The 17,534-nt window shown below is 40.8% G+C and overlaps 1 protein-coding gene across 3 annotated transcripts; it reads left to right on the top strand.

The window, feature by feature from the left end:
* Window positions 1–3,781: 3,781 nt before the first annotated feature.
* Window positions 3,782–15,056, top strand: ZNF502 (zinc finger protein 502). 3 transcript variants are annotated; one of them, XM_032298061.1, is made up of 3 exons: window positions 3,782–3,878; window positions 11,438–11,551; window positions 12,108–15,056. In XM_032298061.1, the coding sequence occupies exons 2-3, from the start codon at window positions 11,497–11,499 to the stop codon at window positions 13,685–13,687; spliced, it is 1,635 nt and encodes a 544-aa protein (XP_032153952.1). In that variant the 5' UTR covers window positions 3,782–3,878; window positions 11,438–11,496; the 3' UTR covers window positions 13,688–15,056. The 3 variants fall into 3 exon arrangements, with proteins under 3 accessions (XP_032153952.1, XP_032153954.1, XP_032153953.1); XM_032298063.1 differs by lacking the exon at window positions 3,782–3,878 and adding an exon at window positions 5,669–6,464; XM_032298062.1 differs by lacking the exon at window positions 3,782–3,878 and having other exon boundaries at window positions 10,459–11,551.
* Window positions 15,057–17,534: the final 2,478 nt, after the last annotated feature.

Raw genomic sequence — 17,534 nt, 5'->3', positions numbered from 1 at the left:
GCTACTCAGGAGGCTGAGTAGCTGGGATTACAGGCATGCGCCACCATGCCCAGCTAATTTTTTGTAGTTTTAGTAGAGACGGGGTTTCACCGCGTTGACCAGGATGGTCTCGATCTTTTGACCTCGTGATCCACCCGCCTCGGCCTCCCAAAGTGCTGGGATTACAGGCTTGAGCCACCGCGCCCGGCCCTAAAAAGGTTTGTTTTTTTAAATTTTTTTAAATTTTTTCTTGCAGTTCTGCTAGAGAATAGAAAAAAGTTTTAAAATTATTATTATAAAGATCAATATTACATTTTACTAAGTTATGGACAGACTCAAACTGTTGACTCTACTCTTTGTTTAATGAATTTCCCATACAGAACTGTGTTACATGTGCGTATATGTATATCAGTATGTGTATGTACATATACACACATATACACACACAAACATACATTGAACCTATTTTTAATATCTATTCACAATAAATTTCCCAAAATAAGTTATTTTGTCTTAAATTACAAAAAACAAAACAAAAACAAACAAAAAAATGTGTTTTCACATAGCAAGTATAAAAGCAAATGCAAATTAAAAATAAGAGATTCAATTTTCTCTAATGTAAACAGGGGAAGCGATTTCCCTTCCCTCATTTTTCTCAGGACATTTACCTTAGAAAACCTATAGGTATTTTCTCATTTCTTTGAAATATATATATAAAGCCTTTTGAAGAATAGGCATAACTTTTGCCAACCTGCCTTTTCTCAGTTCCATGACCAAAGGATGTTTTTCTTGAGGACCCGGAATCCATCTCTTTGAATTGCAAACATTGGAACTTAGCTTTGGTGGGTGCCTTGCTTGAAGTTGCAAAACTACCTCTGTCATAAAAGTTGAGGAGATTTTCCTCTGGATAAAGCCAATTAGCTAACATAGATGGTCACCTTAATTACCTTTTCAGGTGTCTCCTTTCTCTCTCCCTACCCCCAAAACGAGTCATATGTCCTGGACAGATTACAAAAATGGCTATACATTCTTCCCTTGTCTGTATGCACTTTTCTTTGGAATGTCACTTGCAGCTCTTCCCCTTAAGTGGTCCAGTCTATTTCTCTACTCTTTGAACATGGTCTCAGCTTGTGATTTGTTTTTGCCAATGAAACATTAGCAAATTTGTTGCAAGTGAAGACTTAAAAAGTGTTTGTACATTGAGTAATGCAATTCTCCTTGCCTATGACTGCCTCAGGGATGGGCATATATTAGTTAGCTTTTGCTTCTTAACAAACCACTCCTAAACTTAGTGGCTTAAAACAACAAACTTCTCATAATTCTGTGGGTCATCTCAGTGGTTTTATATCTGGGCTGGCTCAGAGTGGGTTGTTTAGGACAGCATGACTTCATTCTCATGTCCTGTTGCTGGCAGGCTGGTTGGTGAGGGTTGGAGTTGGGGTGGGGTTCAGCTGGGATAGCTTGTTTCTGCTCCACATGGTCACTCGTTCTCCCTCAATCATGGGCTTCTTAACATGGCAGCCTCAGAGTTCCACAGAGCAGCAGCAGTAGTGCAAAGGACAAAATACATTTTTCAATTAAGCCTGTTCTTTTTAATTAGGAAAAAAGCAGCATTCCTGGAGGGTCAATTTATAAGCTCTCCATTTATATTTTCTTTTTTTGAGACGGAGTCTTACTCTGTCATGCAGCCTGGAGTGCAGTGGCGCATTCTCTGCTCACTGTAACCTCCGCCTTTTGGCTTCAAGTGATTCTCCTGCCTCAGCCTCCCAAGTAACTGGTACTATAGGTGCCCAAAACCATGCCCTCTCAAACTCCTGACCTCAGGTGAGCTGCCTGCCTCAGCCTCCCAAAGTACTGGGATTACAGGTATAAGCCACCATGCCTGGCCCTCCATTTATATTTTCTGGGACAGAGATGTATCACATGGCCAGCTTTAGCTGAGAAAGAACTTGAGAAATCTTGGCACAGTGCCACTCTGAATAAAATTCAGTTTGGTTAGGTAAGGAGGATGAGGAGAATAGATATTTTACGGGCAACTTTTAGTACTTGCCATGATATCCTTGCTAAGCTGATGGCTAGTGCATCTAAAATTCATGTATGTAGTTCTGACTCCCTTAGAGATAGTTTGAGGAAAAAAGGATAAAATTTAGACAAGGACAACTGAAATGATGAAAAAGGAAAGAGGATTGTCTGTTGTAGCCTTCAAGGGACACTGGGCTTGGAATTGAAAATTCTAGCTTTCTGACCTGATTCTGTCACGTACAAACTGTGTGACATTGGTTGAGTTAACCTCTATAAGCCTGTTACCCTTGTCTGTAAGATGGCAATGGAATGTTAGAAAGAAAGGGAGAAATGGATATTGAATAAGCAAATGCGAACTTACTAATAATTTCACCTTGCATGGAAAAACAGCAGATCTCCTTATGGCATATTCTTCACATAATCTCTTTTGGGGAGTCAGGTAAATATGATTAGAAGAAGTTTCTATTTCTTACAAGGAAGCAACATTCATCTCTGGAGTGTATACTTTAGGTAATCTGGGGGAAGAAAGATAATTTTCCAGCAGTTTTAGCTCTCAAACAAGCAATATACATCTATGTGGAATAACTATTTCCTGTAACTTTATATTGATTGAATGTCTAGTATGTCAGCCAGTGCTCTCAGTGCTAGAGATACAGTGCGAACAAAACAGAGAAGGCCCCTACCTTCATACAGTTTACATTCTACCAATGGAGTTAATGATTAGATAGAGTGAGCTGAAGAAATGGGAATATGCCAGCTAGGTGGTACTTCCTTTGAGATGTGCAGAGAGCTTGCTTCCTGGACTTAGTCTATGGCATCCTCATTTTTTTAGTTTATCAAAAATGGAAATAATCTGATTTTCACCTTTGTTTCTGATTAATGAATTCAACAAGTATTTATTGAACACCTCTACCAATCATTGTGCTAAACATTGGAATATAATGATAAGCTCCATATAGCTGAGTAGAGTTGTATAAAGATGAACTGATTGGTTTTTCACAGTTCTGGGTGGGATGCTACTTGTGTATATCTTCCTAAGAATACCTATGTAAAAAGTACAAGTTGATGCATTTAGAGGGCCACTAAATACAAGGTTAGCTAGAGCTAGAATTACTCATAGTGATATACAAGTGTAAAGACTCATAAGGGCAACAGTCTAGGTGGTCAAGTGAGAATTGGCACTGGGATTTGAAGAACCAGGATAAACTGGATAGCTGAGGTCAGGAAGAGCAGGTAGAAGGAAGGGAGATATTTCAAAGGGAAAATCCTGGGAAAAAGATCTAGAGTCAGAAACAGGCAAGGGATTTCAGGAGGCCAATGGGAATTCAGTAATGTTGGAGCAGAATGTATATGATAGCCAAATAAGAGATGTTGATATTGAGGTCAATTTGTGTGGGCCTAGATTGGGAGTTTGTCCTTTATTCTAACATAACAGGGGATCACTCAAGGTTCTTAACAGAGATTATTTTAAGAAGATGGAATATACTAGTTTCTTGTTGGGATGGCCCATTCCAGCTGCTACCCGGCATCCTTTCCATCCCCAACGTCTCCCTCTACAGTTTTCCTGAGGGTTGAGATAGCCACTGTGTTTCAGACCAAGATAGTTGTTAACGGGATTTCAGGAACGTGGCTGGCCTTGGATGGAAACAAGGATGGAGTCACCGGCCGGACTCGTAGGGAACGCCTTCTTCTAGGGTCCCACAGAGATGTTCCTCCTGCTTCCTAGAGAATCCGAGGACGGATGCGCGAGCCCGATGTTGACGCACTACCGGCCGCGCCACCATTCTTCCGGTTTCAGAAGTTAAGTCCTGCGTCCTGGGTCCCGTGCACCTCTAGGAGCGCCCGCGCCGCTTCGCGGGGAGCGCCTGGATCTCACAGTGAGCGGGTTGGGACCCAGGGAAGGGAAAAGAGGGGCCCCGGCGAACTTTGGCTGGGGCGGCGGGCTGGAGGGAAGTCCCCCCGGCCTCGATCCTCCCTGAATTGCTGCCTACGGGAGCCGCCTGGACCTGGGGCACTCCTGGCGGCTCGGCCAGCCCAGCCTGCAGGCTCAGCACTGCAGACCCCAAAACCCAGCACTATGCCTGGCACCGAGGAGATGCCTAGGAAAATGGCGGAGTGAATGAATGAATGAGTGAGTGAATGATGGATGGTTATAAAGACCTAGGACCCATGTCAGGAAACGAGATCCTGGGGATCACATGATCGGTTCTGATACCAGTTTCTCCACCCGGCCGATCCTGTAGCTCAGAAACTTGTTTAGAGCCTGTTTTTATAGGAGATTCCAAATAGTGTAAAGTGCACTCATTGGAAGTCTTGAGACCTGAATTACAATTCTGGAGGGAACAGAGTCAGACTGTTTCCTGATCTCTAAAGTACTAGAGATCCTTGCTTCTTCACAAGGCTCAGTTGACAGCTTATATGTGATACCATGTATGCAAGCCTTAATGTCTCCCAGCGAAGGGTTACTATCCATTACAGGCCAACTATTACACGGAATTCAGGGGCGAGGCTGCAGAAGAAGTGAGGTTGGAGACTGCCAAATGTAAAAGATGCTTCCAGTCTTGTGTAGGGGGATATATGCTTTAGCAGATTTTGGTGGTAATACTGTAAACAACATTTAGCACTCTCTGTATACCAGGTACTGTTTGAAGCATGTGTTCTAATTTAATCTTCACAACAGCGTATTATGTGTCGTTTTTATTTTTATTTATTTATTTATTTATTTATTTTTTGAGACGGAATTTCACTCATGTTACCCAGGCTGGAGTGCAATGGCGCGATCTCGGCTCACTGCAACCTCCGCCTCCTGGGTTCAGGCAATTCTCCTGCCTCAGCCTCCTGAGTAGCTGGGATTACAGGCACGCACCACCATGCCCAGCTAATTTTTTGTATTTTTAGTAGAGACGGGGTTTCACCATGTTGACCAGGATGGTCTCGATCTCTTGACCTCGTGATCCACCCGCCTTGGCCTCCCAAAGTGCTGGGATTACAGGCTTGAGCCACCGCGCCCGGCCTATGTGTCGTTTTTAAGTGAGGGAGCTGAGGTACAGGGAGAATAGAAAATTGTCCCAGGTCACATCGCTAAGTGACCCAAGGCTGCATAAGAGATAGATAAAGTGTACTGCCACAGTTTGGTTGAGTGTACTGTTTGGTGCCAACATGCAGACCAAGAAGGGCTTCAGAGAGTACATTTCAATGCGGTCTCATTGGAGAGATTGTTCAAAATTCTTGAAAAATCTCGTCTAGCTTGCCTAGGCTCCTTTAGCTAATTATTGAGGGGAAAAGAGGTGGCATCAGGGAAAAAGCTTACAAGGTAGAGGGAGGAAGCCTGCTCTCTATTAGGTTAGCAGGTTAGGGCTATTAAGAGCCTCTTTCCTTTTACCCCTCCCCATAATACCATTCTTTCCCCAGATTTGCAGAGGGATCTTTTTAGCATCTTAAAATCACTAACAGCTAGATTATTCCACAATAGGCATTTGTAGAAGCACCTGTACATTACTTTCTGGGCAACTTACAGACCTGGGAGTCAGCAAATATGGGCCAAATTTGGTCTGCCACTTTTTTTTGATAAAGCTGTTTTGTTAAAACACAGACAAGCTCATTCATTTACATAGTGTCAGAAGGCTGTCACTCTGTCACCCAGGTTGGAGTGCACTGGTGCTATCACAGCTCACTGCAATCTTTGTCTCTCAGGCTCAAGTGATCCTCCCACCTCAGTCTCCCCAGTAGCTGGAACCACAAGCATGTCACATGTATGTTTTAACAAACATATGTTTTACATATATGTTTTCAAATTACAAAGGCAAAATTGAATAGTTGAGACAGAGACTATGTATCCCATTTAGCCCATTAAACCTAAACAAATTTACTTTCTGGCCTGTTACAGAAAAGGTTTGCCGACCCTTGGCATAGACAAACTGCTGACAGCTCAGATGATCCGTGATTGGAAGGATGTGGTCATCACCAAGATGTCTGTCTTTCTCTGCAGGTTTTAGTATCAACCATAATAGCATCTAACCCCTGTTGAGTGCCTGCCATTGAGTAGATATCTTTCTGTCTATGTGATAAAATATGCTTTGTGTGAATGCTTTATGTGAATTAATTCATCAAGGATTCACAGATTATCAGAGCTGGAATGACACATAAATATTATCTAATTTGTCACCCTTTTCAGATAAATAGCCTGTCATGTAGGCCCATTCACATGGGCTATTGGCAGAGCAGACTTTCCTGACTCCCAGTCCAATCTACTATCATCTTGTGGGTAGGAGGCCAATAACATAGCCATTAGATCTGGCATTTTGTTTTTGTTTTTGTTTTGTTTCTGGGTTTTTAAAAAGTAACTTTTTCTATCTATAAAAGTAATATATGTTTAATGAAGGAGAAGTAGAATATATAGAAGAGTGTAAAGGACAAACTAAAGTGACCCATTAACTGACATAGAGATAAGTGTGTTAATATTGGTGGGTTTTCTTTATGTCTTTTTAAAATGCGTATGTTTTATCTGTTTATTAACAATAGTTTCTGTTTATCGAGTGCTTACTTAGTCCCAATATATGTGTGTGCATATTTCTTGTTTTTGTTTTAGTGTTTTGTATCTTCCTGTTTTAACATAATACATTTTCTCATGAATGTTCTTTGAAATTATGATTTTTAATACTTTTCTAATCTATATTTGCTAGTCTACAATGTTTATTTGCCTGTTGATCTTACAATTGTAGTAATAATTTGATCTTTGTACGTAAATCTCTGTGCCATTTCCGATTATACTTTTTGACTTTTTCTTTGATTACAGAAGTTATTTATTCCTATGGGAAATTTTTCAAACATTACAAAAAGACCTTCAGGCAAAAGTTTACCATAATTTTATTCCTCAGAAATGATTACAATAAATAATTTGCTATATGTTCTTACAGATTTGTTCATTTTCTTAAAAGTAGAGCAAAATATAGATAATAGAGGGCATTCGGGAAAATTATTCACAATTTATTATTTTATTTATTTAGTTTTGACACAGAGTCTTGCTCTGCCACTCAGGCTGGAGTGCAGTGGTGCTGTCACAGCTCACTGCAACCTCTGCCTCTCAGGCTCAAGTGATCCTCCCATCTCAGCGTCCTGAGTAGCTGGAACCACAGGCATGTCACATGTATATTTTAACAAACATATGTTTTATATTATGTTAATACTTGAAATATTACTATCCTGGGTTTTTCCATTTATGGCGTAAATATTTTCCCCGATAATCACATATTTTCATTTTTAATTATCTTTATGTCTAAATAATTTTCACCAATGGCCGGGCGTGGTGGCTCAAGCCTGTAATCCCAGCACTTTGGGAGGCCAAGGCGGGTGGATCACGAGGTCAAGAGATCGAGACCATCCTGGTCAACATGGTGAAACCCCGTCTCTACTAAAAATATAAAAACATTAGCTGGGCATGGTGGCGCATGCCTGTAATCCCAGCTACTCAGGAGGCTGAGGCAGGAGAATTGCCTGAACCCAGGAGGCGGAGGTTGCGGTGAGCCGAGATCACGCCATTGCACTCCAGCCTGGGTAACAAGAGTGAAACTCCGTCTCAAAAAAAAAAAATAAATAAATAAATAATTTTCACCAACTAGAAGTACCATAATTTGGTAATCCTCAGTGTCTACCAATAGAAAAACTTTTATTTCCATGTACATTTCAGGGAATATTTTTAGAAGTATCAGGAGAATTCTGTTTCTCTTCTCTCTGGAAAGTTACATCTTTCTGAGAAAGTTCTATTAGTAGAATTACTAAGTCAAAGAATATAGTCTTTTTTTTGAGATGGAGTATCACTCTTTTGCCAGGCTGGAGTGCAGTGGTGCAATCTTGGCTCACTGCAGCCTCCACCTCCTGGGTTCAAGCAATTACCCCGCCTCAGCCTCCTGAGTAGCTGAGTAGCCAGGTAGCCACCATGCCCAGCTAGTTTTTTTGTTTTTAGTAAAGATGGGGTTTCACCATGTTGGCCAGGATGGTCTTGATGTCCTGACCTCATGATCTGCCCGCCTTGTCCTCTCAAAGTGCTGGAATTACAGGCGTGAGCCACCATTCCCAGCCAGAATATAGTCATTTCTTACGGCATACTGATGACTCTGAGGTACACTACAGGTGGTGTATATACAAAATGAGCATTCTGTTCTGAATTGCTGTATCCACAAAATGTTGATCATAACATCCCCACTATAACTGAAGCTACAACCTTCAGACCTGATGTATATTGTCAGATTAGCTCCAGAAAGATGGTACCAGCTTGCATTCCCACCAGTGTGTTAGAACCTCTTTCCCTACACCTTTCTGAATCTTGAGTGTAGCATTAAAAATAGATTTTCCAGTTTGATGTAAAAAATGATTTTTCATTCTTTCAGCCTCCATTTCTTTGTTTACCACAAAGATGGAACTTTTAATATGTTTATTGGCCTTTTGTAATTCTTGGTATATTTTTGTATTTTCCATTTTTCTCTCGGTTCATCTTTTTTTCTTGCTCATTTTTAAGAAGTGTTTATTAGGTCTCTCTATCCCTTGATATATAACTGAAAAATACTTTTTTAAAGCTTGTTTGTCTTTTAATATTCTTTGTATTTTGAATATACAGAGTATTGTTTTTATGTTGTCAAATTTATCAGTTTTTGTCCTATCCATTTTGTATCATGCTTGAAAGTGCTATTACTACAATGAATTATTGGTCATATTTTATTATTTTGTGGTTTTACTTCTTATATTTAACCCTTTAATTGGTTTGGGTGTATTTTGGTGTGTGGCATGATGTAGTAGTCACACTTTTTTTTTCCAGGTAGTTAGCAATGGTGCCAACATGATTTATGAATAATCTATCTTTGTGTGATTAGAAATACTGCTTTTATCATATATTAAATTTTATTAACATTTCTTAGTGGTTTAGAGATCTTTTATTTAATTATTTTTAGATGGGATCTTGTTTTGTTGCCCAGGCTGGAGTGCAGTGAGGCAATCATATTAATAGCTCACTGCAGTCTCAAACTCCTGAGCTCAAGTGATCTTCCCACCTTAGTAGCTAGGACTATAGATACACACCACTACACCAAACTAATTTTTGTTTTTTTTTTAGAGATGCAGTTTTTCTATGTTGCCTAGGCTGGTCTCAAACTTCTGGCCTAAATTGATTGTCCCACCTTGGCCTCCTAAAGTGCTTGGATTACAAGTGTGAGCTACCTCACGTTGCTGGGATTAGAGATCTTTTAATTGTTTAGACTCACTGTTGGAGTTTTCTTAGCCACATTGCTTTGAAGTTTTTATCTGTTACTCCTGTGATTTCAATTACTTTTTTTAATGTCTAAAACTCTTCAGATCATACCTCTCTCCTCTCTTTCAGCTATGTATACCCTGTTCTATTTTATATTTGGATATTTGAAACTAAATGTATCTTATTCCTTTCCAGACCACTGTACCTGTCACTAAAGGTGACTGTCATCATCCAAAACTGGCTAATTATCCTTGACTTCTCTCTCTCTCACCCCTCCCACCAATATTCATTCATTCTGGTTGATTCTTTCTCTTAATCCAGTCCCCATACTGGACTACCAAAATAGCCTTACAAGGGATCTTCTAGCCTTCACCTTCACCTTGCCCTCTCACTCCCCACCATTACATATACCCTCTGTGCTGTGGATAGAGGAATGTGTTTCCTTTAAACAGCAGATCGAACCATGTCATGTCTTTTATCAACCTTTTTCAAATCCCTGCTATAGCTTTCTCTTCACTTTAAGGTAAAGTCCTTAAAATGGTTTTTAGGGTTCTGTTTGAACTGGCTTGCCTCAAGCTTTATGTCTCATTTCTGGTGCTTAATACTTGAGCATACTGTGTCTCCTCTATTCCTCCAACATACTGAGCTTGATGACTTTTGTATGTTCTATTTTGTCTGTACTTTTCCCTTTCACATGTCTAAAGGGGACCCAGACTATATTAGGTCCCCTCTGCTTTACATTCAGTAGTACCCTATGCTTGCAGTTTTGTAGCTCCCATATTTGAAATAATTCATTTAATGTCTTTGTCCAGCTATGACACAAGTTGTAGGCAGACAGGGTGTCTGGCTTCCTTTTCCAGTGTCTAGCACTGATTAGTCACTCAAATCCCAGTTTACTTGCGTAAGTCTCTGTAGGCTTCTATAGTAGCTTACAGGTCCCTTTATGTCCTTCCTGTGAATGAGAATCAGGAAAACCCAAATAGGATCTTTTTTTTTTTTTTTTTAATAGAGTCTCACTCTGTCACCCAGGCTGGAGTGCAATGGCACAATCTCAGCTAACTGCAACCTCTGCCTCCCTGGTTCAAGTAATTCTCCCACCTCAGCCTCCCAAGTAGCTGGGATTATAGGCACCCACCATCATGCCTGGCCAATTTTTGTATTCTTATAGAGACAGGGTTTCCCCATGTTGGCCAGGCTGGTCTTGAATTCCTGATCCACTTGTCTCAGCCTCCCAAAGTATTGGGATTGCAGATGTGAGCCACTGCTCCCAGCCAAGGATCTTCTTAAACCTCTAAAACTCAATGCAGTGGCACAGACTTCACTGAGAAGTGCACAAGACCAAGTGTATTATGTACTTGAGCAGACTTATTTTATTCTTTCATGTCTTTCAAGTTCTTGACTCTGGTAAAATCATCTCTGCATCTTCCTTTTTTCCTTGAATAATGCTGCCAGTTCTGCTTCTCACTTCAATGTTAAATGGCGAGAGGTTTTTGAATAAACAGTCTGATACTGACATTTTTAAAAAGCAGCATTTAAGGAAACTGGTATTTTTGCAGCCTTTTTATAAGTCAAAACTTATTTCCCAATTAAATTTATTTTTGTTTCTTTTTAGCTACAGCCTGTCCTCTGACACTCAGCTACACCTGAAGAAAAACTTCTTAATTGGTATGACATCTTGAAGAAAGGACAATCAGTGTGTCTCTAGTTTGTATCAAGTAGATAGCATTCCCTAACACTATCTCAGCTCCTTGGCATTTGGTAGAAGTGGGTAAATCAGACTTAATGCACAAGCCTTGCTATGAGGACATTTTGCTATACAGCTTCTAACTATTTAACTGACTTTTCATATAGATTATTATGTGATGGACAGTGTGTACTAATTGATGTGAATATTCCTATTCATTTAACCTTTGTCATTATAAAAAGGTGATAAATAACATTCTGATTCATTTATCAAGTGCTGAAATAGTATGTTAGTCTGCTGTTACCATTTTTTGGACAGCTAACAAATGTGGTTTGTGAACCTAGGAGGCTATGAGCCAATGCTGATTTGCAGTTGCTTCCACATTGTTATCCTGAGAAGTATTGTGTGTGTTATTAGATAGTGTCCCTAGGCAACAGCTCTTTCTTTTGTTCTGTTTACTGGGACAGTAATATTCCCTTCCTCCTCCCACACCTTTTTTTCCCCATGAGCAGGGCTCCCAGTTTTCCAAACCTGAAGTGTTTTCCAATCAAAGCGACAAAACGATCTGTGAATGTTGAATATGCAAGGAGCTGAAGAGAGAGAGATTACAAGAGAGACTTGTCCAGGTGAGTGAGCAAGAGACAAGCAGTGGGAGAAATAGCCAGCCAACAGGAAACCTTTGGAAATTTTAGTAGAGAAGCTGGGTGAGGCTCAGGAGATAAAATAACTGTCTCTTACAGGGATGTTGGGGGCAGGGGTGGATGAACATCTCTGGAGCCAGCTTGTCCCTAGCAATAATTTTATCATTCTCATTTCCAGCATTTTCTCGTTTACATTCTACCATTCTCCATTCTGAGTACACACCATTCATGTTTCCTGTCTTGCCCTAATTTTAGCCTGTGTGTTGGTTGTTGTTTTTTGTTTATCTCCATTGTCTCATTCTCTTGCTCCTTGGGTGTCTCTAGCTGCCTCTTCTATGGGAGCTCCTTGTTAATGGTGATCACATTACCCTGATGCATATCTCTTCCACCAGTTGCAACGCTAACTTACTTGCCACACTTGCTGTTACTGGCCCTTCCTCATAGGCCATTACTGAGGTCTGCCAAAAGTTAAGGTCTTACAGTTTCAGGGGCCTTCACTCTGCCCTGTACAGGAGATATTCATTTTGCTGTTTTCTTTCAGGCTGGGTAAATAAGAACAAGCCTGTTCCAGAGCAGGAAGTCTGTAAAACTGACTCAGCAGGGATAGTAGTAAAGAGTTTCCAAGGGGATGAATACCAAGATTCTACATTTGAAGAAAAATATGCATGTGAGGGCATGAAGGAAAACTCTGCTAGAGAGATTCCTGGATCATGCCTTTTCCAGGAAGGAGGTTTTGGGGCAATAACTTTCATCCACAAAGAAGCACCCCCTGCAATTATCAGTCAAGAATATAATTTAGAGAAAAGCTTGCTTTTGACCTCAAACCTTGTTACACATCTCAGAGTTTCTACAGAAGAGAGTCTGCATCAGTGGGAAACAAGTAATATACACAGCAATGATATTTCAGACCAAAGTAAATGTCCAACTCTCTGCACACAGAAAAAATCGTGGAAATGTAATGAATGTGGAAAAACCTTTACTCAGAGCTCATCCCTTACCCAACATCAGAGAACTCATACTGGAGAGAGACCCTACGCATGTGAGAAATGTGGGAAAGCCTTTAGTCGTAGTTCATTCCTTGTTCAACATCAAAGAATTCACACTGGAGTGAAACCATATGGATGTGAGCAGTGTGGGAAAACATTTCGATGTCGATCATTTCTTACTCAGCATCAAAGAATTCACACTGGAGAGAAACCTTATAAATGTAGTGAATGTGGGAATTACTTCCGCAATCACTCACATCTCATTGAACACCAGAGAATTCACACTGGAGAGAAACCTTATAAATGTAATAGCTGTGGGAAGGCATTCAATCAAAATACACACCTTATTCATCATCAGAGAATTCACACAGGTGAGAAGCCTTACATATGCAGTGAATGTGGCTCTTCTTTTCGAAAACACTCAAATCTTACACAACATCAGAGAATTCACACTGGGGAAAAACCCCATAAATGTGATGAATGTGGGAAAACTTTCCAAACAAAGGCAAACCTCTCTCAGCATCAGAGAATTCATACTGGAGAGAAACCCTATAAATGTAAAGAATGTGGTAAAGCCTTTTGTCAGAGCCCATCTCTTATTAAACACCAGCGAATTCATACTGGAGAAAAACCATATAAGTGTAAGGAATGTGGCAAAGCATTTACTCAGAGCACCCCACTTACTAAACATCAGAGAATACACACAGGGGAGAGACCCTACAAATGCAGTGAATGTGGTAAAGCCTTCATTCAGAGCATTTGCCTTATTCGGCATCAGAGAAGTCACACTGGAGAAAAACCCTATAAATGCAATGAATGTGGAAAGGGCTTTAATCAGAACACCTGCCTCACTCAGCATATGAGAATTCATACTGGAGAGAAGCCCTATAAATGTAAAGAATGTGGGAAAGCCTTTGCTCATAGTTCATCTCTTACTGAACATCATAGAACTCACACTGGTGAGAAGCTCTATAAATGTAGTGAGTGTGAGAAAACCTTCCGCAAGTACGCACACCTTAGTGAACATTACAGAATTCACACTGGTGAGAAGCCTTATGAGTGCATTGAGTGTGGAAAGTTCTTCAGACATAGTTCAGTCCTTTTCAGACATCAGAAACTTCATAGTGGTGAATAATACTGGCATTTAGGTTATGACAGTTTCTCTAGTGAGGATGACTGGGAATCTGACTGGGAGTAGAGGGGCAGGTAGTGTTCCTGGAGGGAAGGATGAAGGAGACTTGGCTACTGCACTCTGAGAAGAATGTTTTCGAAATAGAGGTGGGAGCTTAGGGAATGCAAAGCCTACTCCAGGTGGACATCTGGGAATACAGGGTAGAAGGAAATTCCTGCTTTTCAGATAAAGCCTGCACATTGCCACTGTCTTCCCATGTAACTCTTACAGCTTGAAGAGGCATTTGTGAAGTTAGCACTTCTATTCCCTTTACTACACCCTGCCCTACCTTCTGACTTGTCACCCATTCTCGTTGGCTGGCAGATTGAGATGTTTTTCGTAAACACTGCCTGTCAGTGTGAAGTGGCACACTTCTGATGTAGTGCTAAGTTTAAGTAGCCTCTAGATATTTGAGGCAGCCTTGACCATGCTACCATGGGGAAGGCTCCCAGCCTGTGGAAGTGGTACTGTGAAAAGGAGACAGCAACAATTAAAAACCAAAAAAATCCATATTCATTCATCTAAAAAATGAGATATTAAGCAACAAATGGGTCGACCTCTATAGATCTGCTAGTAAAGGATTCATTATCAGGGTGAAGATCCTGATTCTTCCAAGCTTTGGGGTGACTCAGAGCTAAGAATGAAATAGGAGATGAAGTTAGAATTCATGGTGTTGGTTTATGGGAAGGCAGTTCATACCTGTTCAGAGAACCAGGATAACCCAATATCTATCTCAAAGGAATAATGGTTACCCAGGAAAGAATTGGGTCTGTGCTAGAGTGATAAGCCTCAGAACAGGAAGTCCACATGTCACTGAGCAAGTCACTTACGTGGCTCTGCCTGTACTAAGGTGTACACCTGTCTATTGTAAGTTTGCCTAGGCTATTGATATACAGGGACCACAGGAGAGACACCCACTAGTACTAACAGAATCTTAACAAAACGAGACTTAAGTTTGTTGGTCTTTATGAGAAAGCATTAGTGATGAAGGAAGATACAATTTTCAGTTGGCTGGATGTTGGGGCTGCTTAAGAAAGTGTTGGCATTTGTCATGGAATGGCTTTGGAAAGAGTTCTAAAAGAATCGTTTTCAAATCCCTGAAAATCAGGATAGCACATTTTACCACTAACTGTGACAGTATTTTATTCTTTTTGAGAGAAATGACATGGTTTTCCCATTATTTCCCAAATTCCTTTCATGTTCTTCACTCTTACCCAGAAATTGAGCTCCAGAAGATTGCCTTTGACTGGTATTTAAAATAGTTTCTAAACTGTGAAGCTTATAGCATTTTTAAAATATGGCTATTAAAAACAACTAAATTAAGTTGATTCTGCAATACTTGGTTATTTGGAACTTATCATTGATTTTTTTTTTTTCTAGAGCAATTGCCTTGTAGGCATTGGTTTGGGTCATGAATTACCATTAATGGGAATCTGATATAAATATATATCTTTTTCCCTTTCTAGGAAGATTATGTTCTCAAAACCTACCACAAGGGAAGTCATAATTGAGGATATTAATACATTATGAGTAAAAGTAACACTGCAAAAGCTTTCTAAATATGTTCGTGAAGATATTTTGTCAAAAGCAAAGTCTGTATGTATACCTCCTAGATAACAACACTGTATAATTACTGGCACATAATACATGTTCAGTAAATTTTTTTTCTTTTTTTATAGAGAACGGGGTTTCACCATGGGCAGGATGGTCTCAATCTCCTGACCTCATGATCCACCCGCCTCAGCCTCCCATAGTGCTGGGATTACAGGTGTGGGCCACTGTACCTGGCCATTCAGTAAATATTTTATGAATTAATGTATCAACCATTGCCCAACAGAACCTTTCTTCAAACTTCCTGATATATAGTTATAGCAATATTTGTACGCCATCTTGAGAATTATGAGTGGAGAGCAGAGAGAATAGGGAGAGTTTTCTTAAGAAAGAAATGAAAACAACATTTCAGGAGGCTGAGGCACAAAAATCGCTTGAACCTGGGAGGCAGAGGCTGCAGTTGGCCAAGATTGTGCCAGTGCACTCCAGCCTGGGAGACAGTGAGACTTTCTCAAAAAAAAAAAAAAAAAGACACCTGTAAGTTCTTGTGGGAAAGATTTTCTCAAATGGAGACTTGATCCTGAATTTTTAATTCTCAGACTGAGAAAATCTGGCATGTTTTCACTTTCTGGGGAAACAGAAAGGTAAATAACTTGTCTTTCCACTACCCTAACCCCATATTCTCACACTTGCATTTATGTGCTCCTGATTTTCTCTCAGTTGTTGGCCCATGATGTGCCTAGTCACTCCAGCATGGCCCCAAACCTGGGCATTGCCCTCACCCTCAGTTTTCCCTCTTATTCAATCTTCATATCCATTGAAGACTGAATGGATGTGTTCTGTTGAAGTTATCTCCTACCTCTGGAAGCCATCTCCACTGCAATTGCTGTAGCCCAGTCCCCTTATTTTTAATTTTAATTTTTTTGAGACAGGATCTTACTCTGTTGCCCAGGCTGGAATGCAATGGCATGGTCTCTGCTCACTGCAACTCCCACCTTCCAGGCTCAAGTGATCCTCCCATTTCACCCTCCCAAGTAGGTGGGACATGCACAACCCCCACCTCCCAGGCTCAAGTGATCCTCTCATTTCACCCTCCCAAGTAGCTGGGATTACAGGCATGTGCCACTATGCTTGACTAGTTTTTGTATTTTTTTGTAGAGATGGGTTTTGCCATGTTGCCCAGGCTTGGCTTGGACTTCTGGGCTCAAGCAATATGCCTGCCTCAGCCTCCCAAAGTGCTGAGATTATGGGCATGAGCCACTGTGCCTGGACTTTTTAAAAATTTATCTAATAGTCTTGCAGTTTCTTGCCCTACTAGGCCATTTTTCACATTTCTTCTTGATCGTTGTAAGCATAACTGGCTGCTTTATTGTTCTCAAAGTACTAGGCCTTTAAAGAGGCATGTGAGGCCTCTAATCTGGCCCATGCCTGAATTGCCATTCTCAGCTGCCATTCCTAGCCTGGCGTATTCTATTCCATAGTTCAAATTCCTGTGATTCTGCAGTATCACCTCTGGACTCTACTTGGGCATTTTTGCACATACTGTTCCTATTGCCTCAGTTCACTTCCCTGCTTCTGCTTGACTGGAAAACTCCCATTTGTCACTTAGGAATGTGCTCAGGCAGCATCTCAAAGCTGTCTCTAACCTCATGTATTTTTTTACTCTGTCTTGTATTTTTCATCATTATGTTGCATTATAATGGTTTGGTCACACATCTTTCCCTTTTTCAGCTTTGCTAGGGAAGCAACAATATGAAATTTGTTTTCCTTTGTATCAGCAGTGCCTAGTACTTAGGAGGTGCTCAATAAGTATTTGTTGAACTCCACTGAAGAGTCAGACATTTCTGTGCCAGTCTGCAGGTTGTGACTTAGGTCCCCAGTTGACAGCAGGAAGGAGGTGTGGTGAGTATGTGTATCCATGAAATGTCTGCCAGAAGCAAGAATTCTAAAAATTTCCCTAAGATGCAGTGTGTGTGGTTGTATTAAACAGGATCCCATAAGAAAAAGTAATATTTTTGGGCCGGGCGTGGTGGCTCAAGCCTGTAATCCCAGCACTTTGGGAGGCCGAGGCGGGTGGATCACGAGGTCAACAGATCGAGACCATCCTGGTCAACATGGTGAAACCCCGTCTCTACTAAAAACTACAAAAACTTAGCTGGGCATGGTGGCACGTGTCTGTAATCCCAGCTACTCAGGAGGCTGAGGCAGGAGAATTGCCTGAACCCAGGAGGCGGAGGTTGCGGTGAGCCGAGATCGCGCC

The sequence above is a fragment of the Sapajus apella genome, unplaced genomic scaffold (genome assembly GCF_009761245.1).
Source record: "Sapajus apella isolate SASKATOON/1434 unplaced genomic scaffold, GSC_monkey_1.0 scaffold38, whole genome shotgun sequence".
NCBI classification, from domain to species: domain Eukaryota; kingdom Metazoa; phylum Chordata; class Mammalia; order Primates; family Cebidae; genus Sapajus; species Sapajus apella.
The sequence above is the reverse complement of the archived record's forward strand: the minus strand, read 5'-3'. Positions and strand labels throughout refer to the sequence as shown.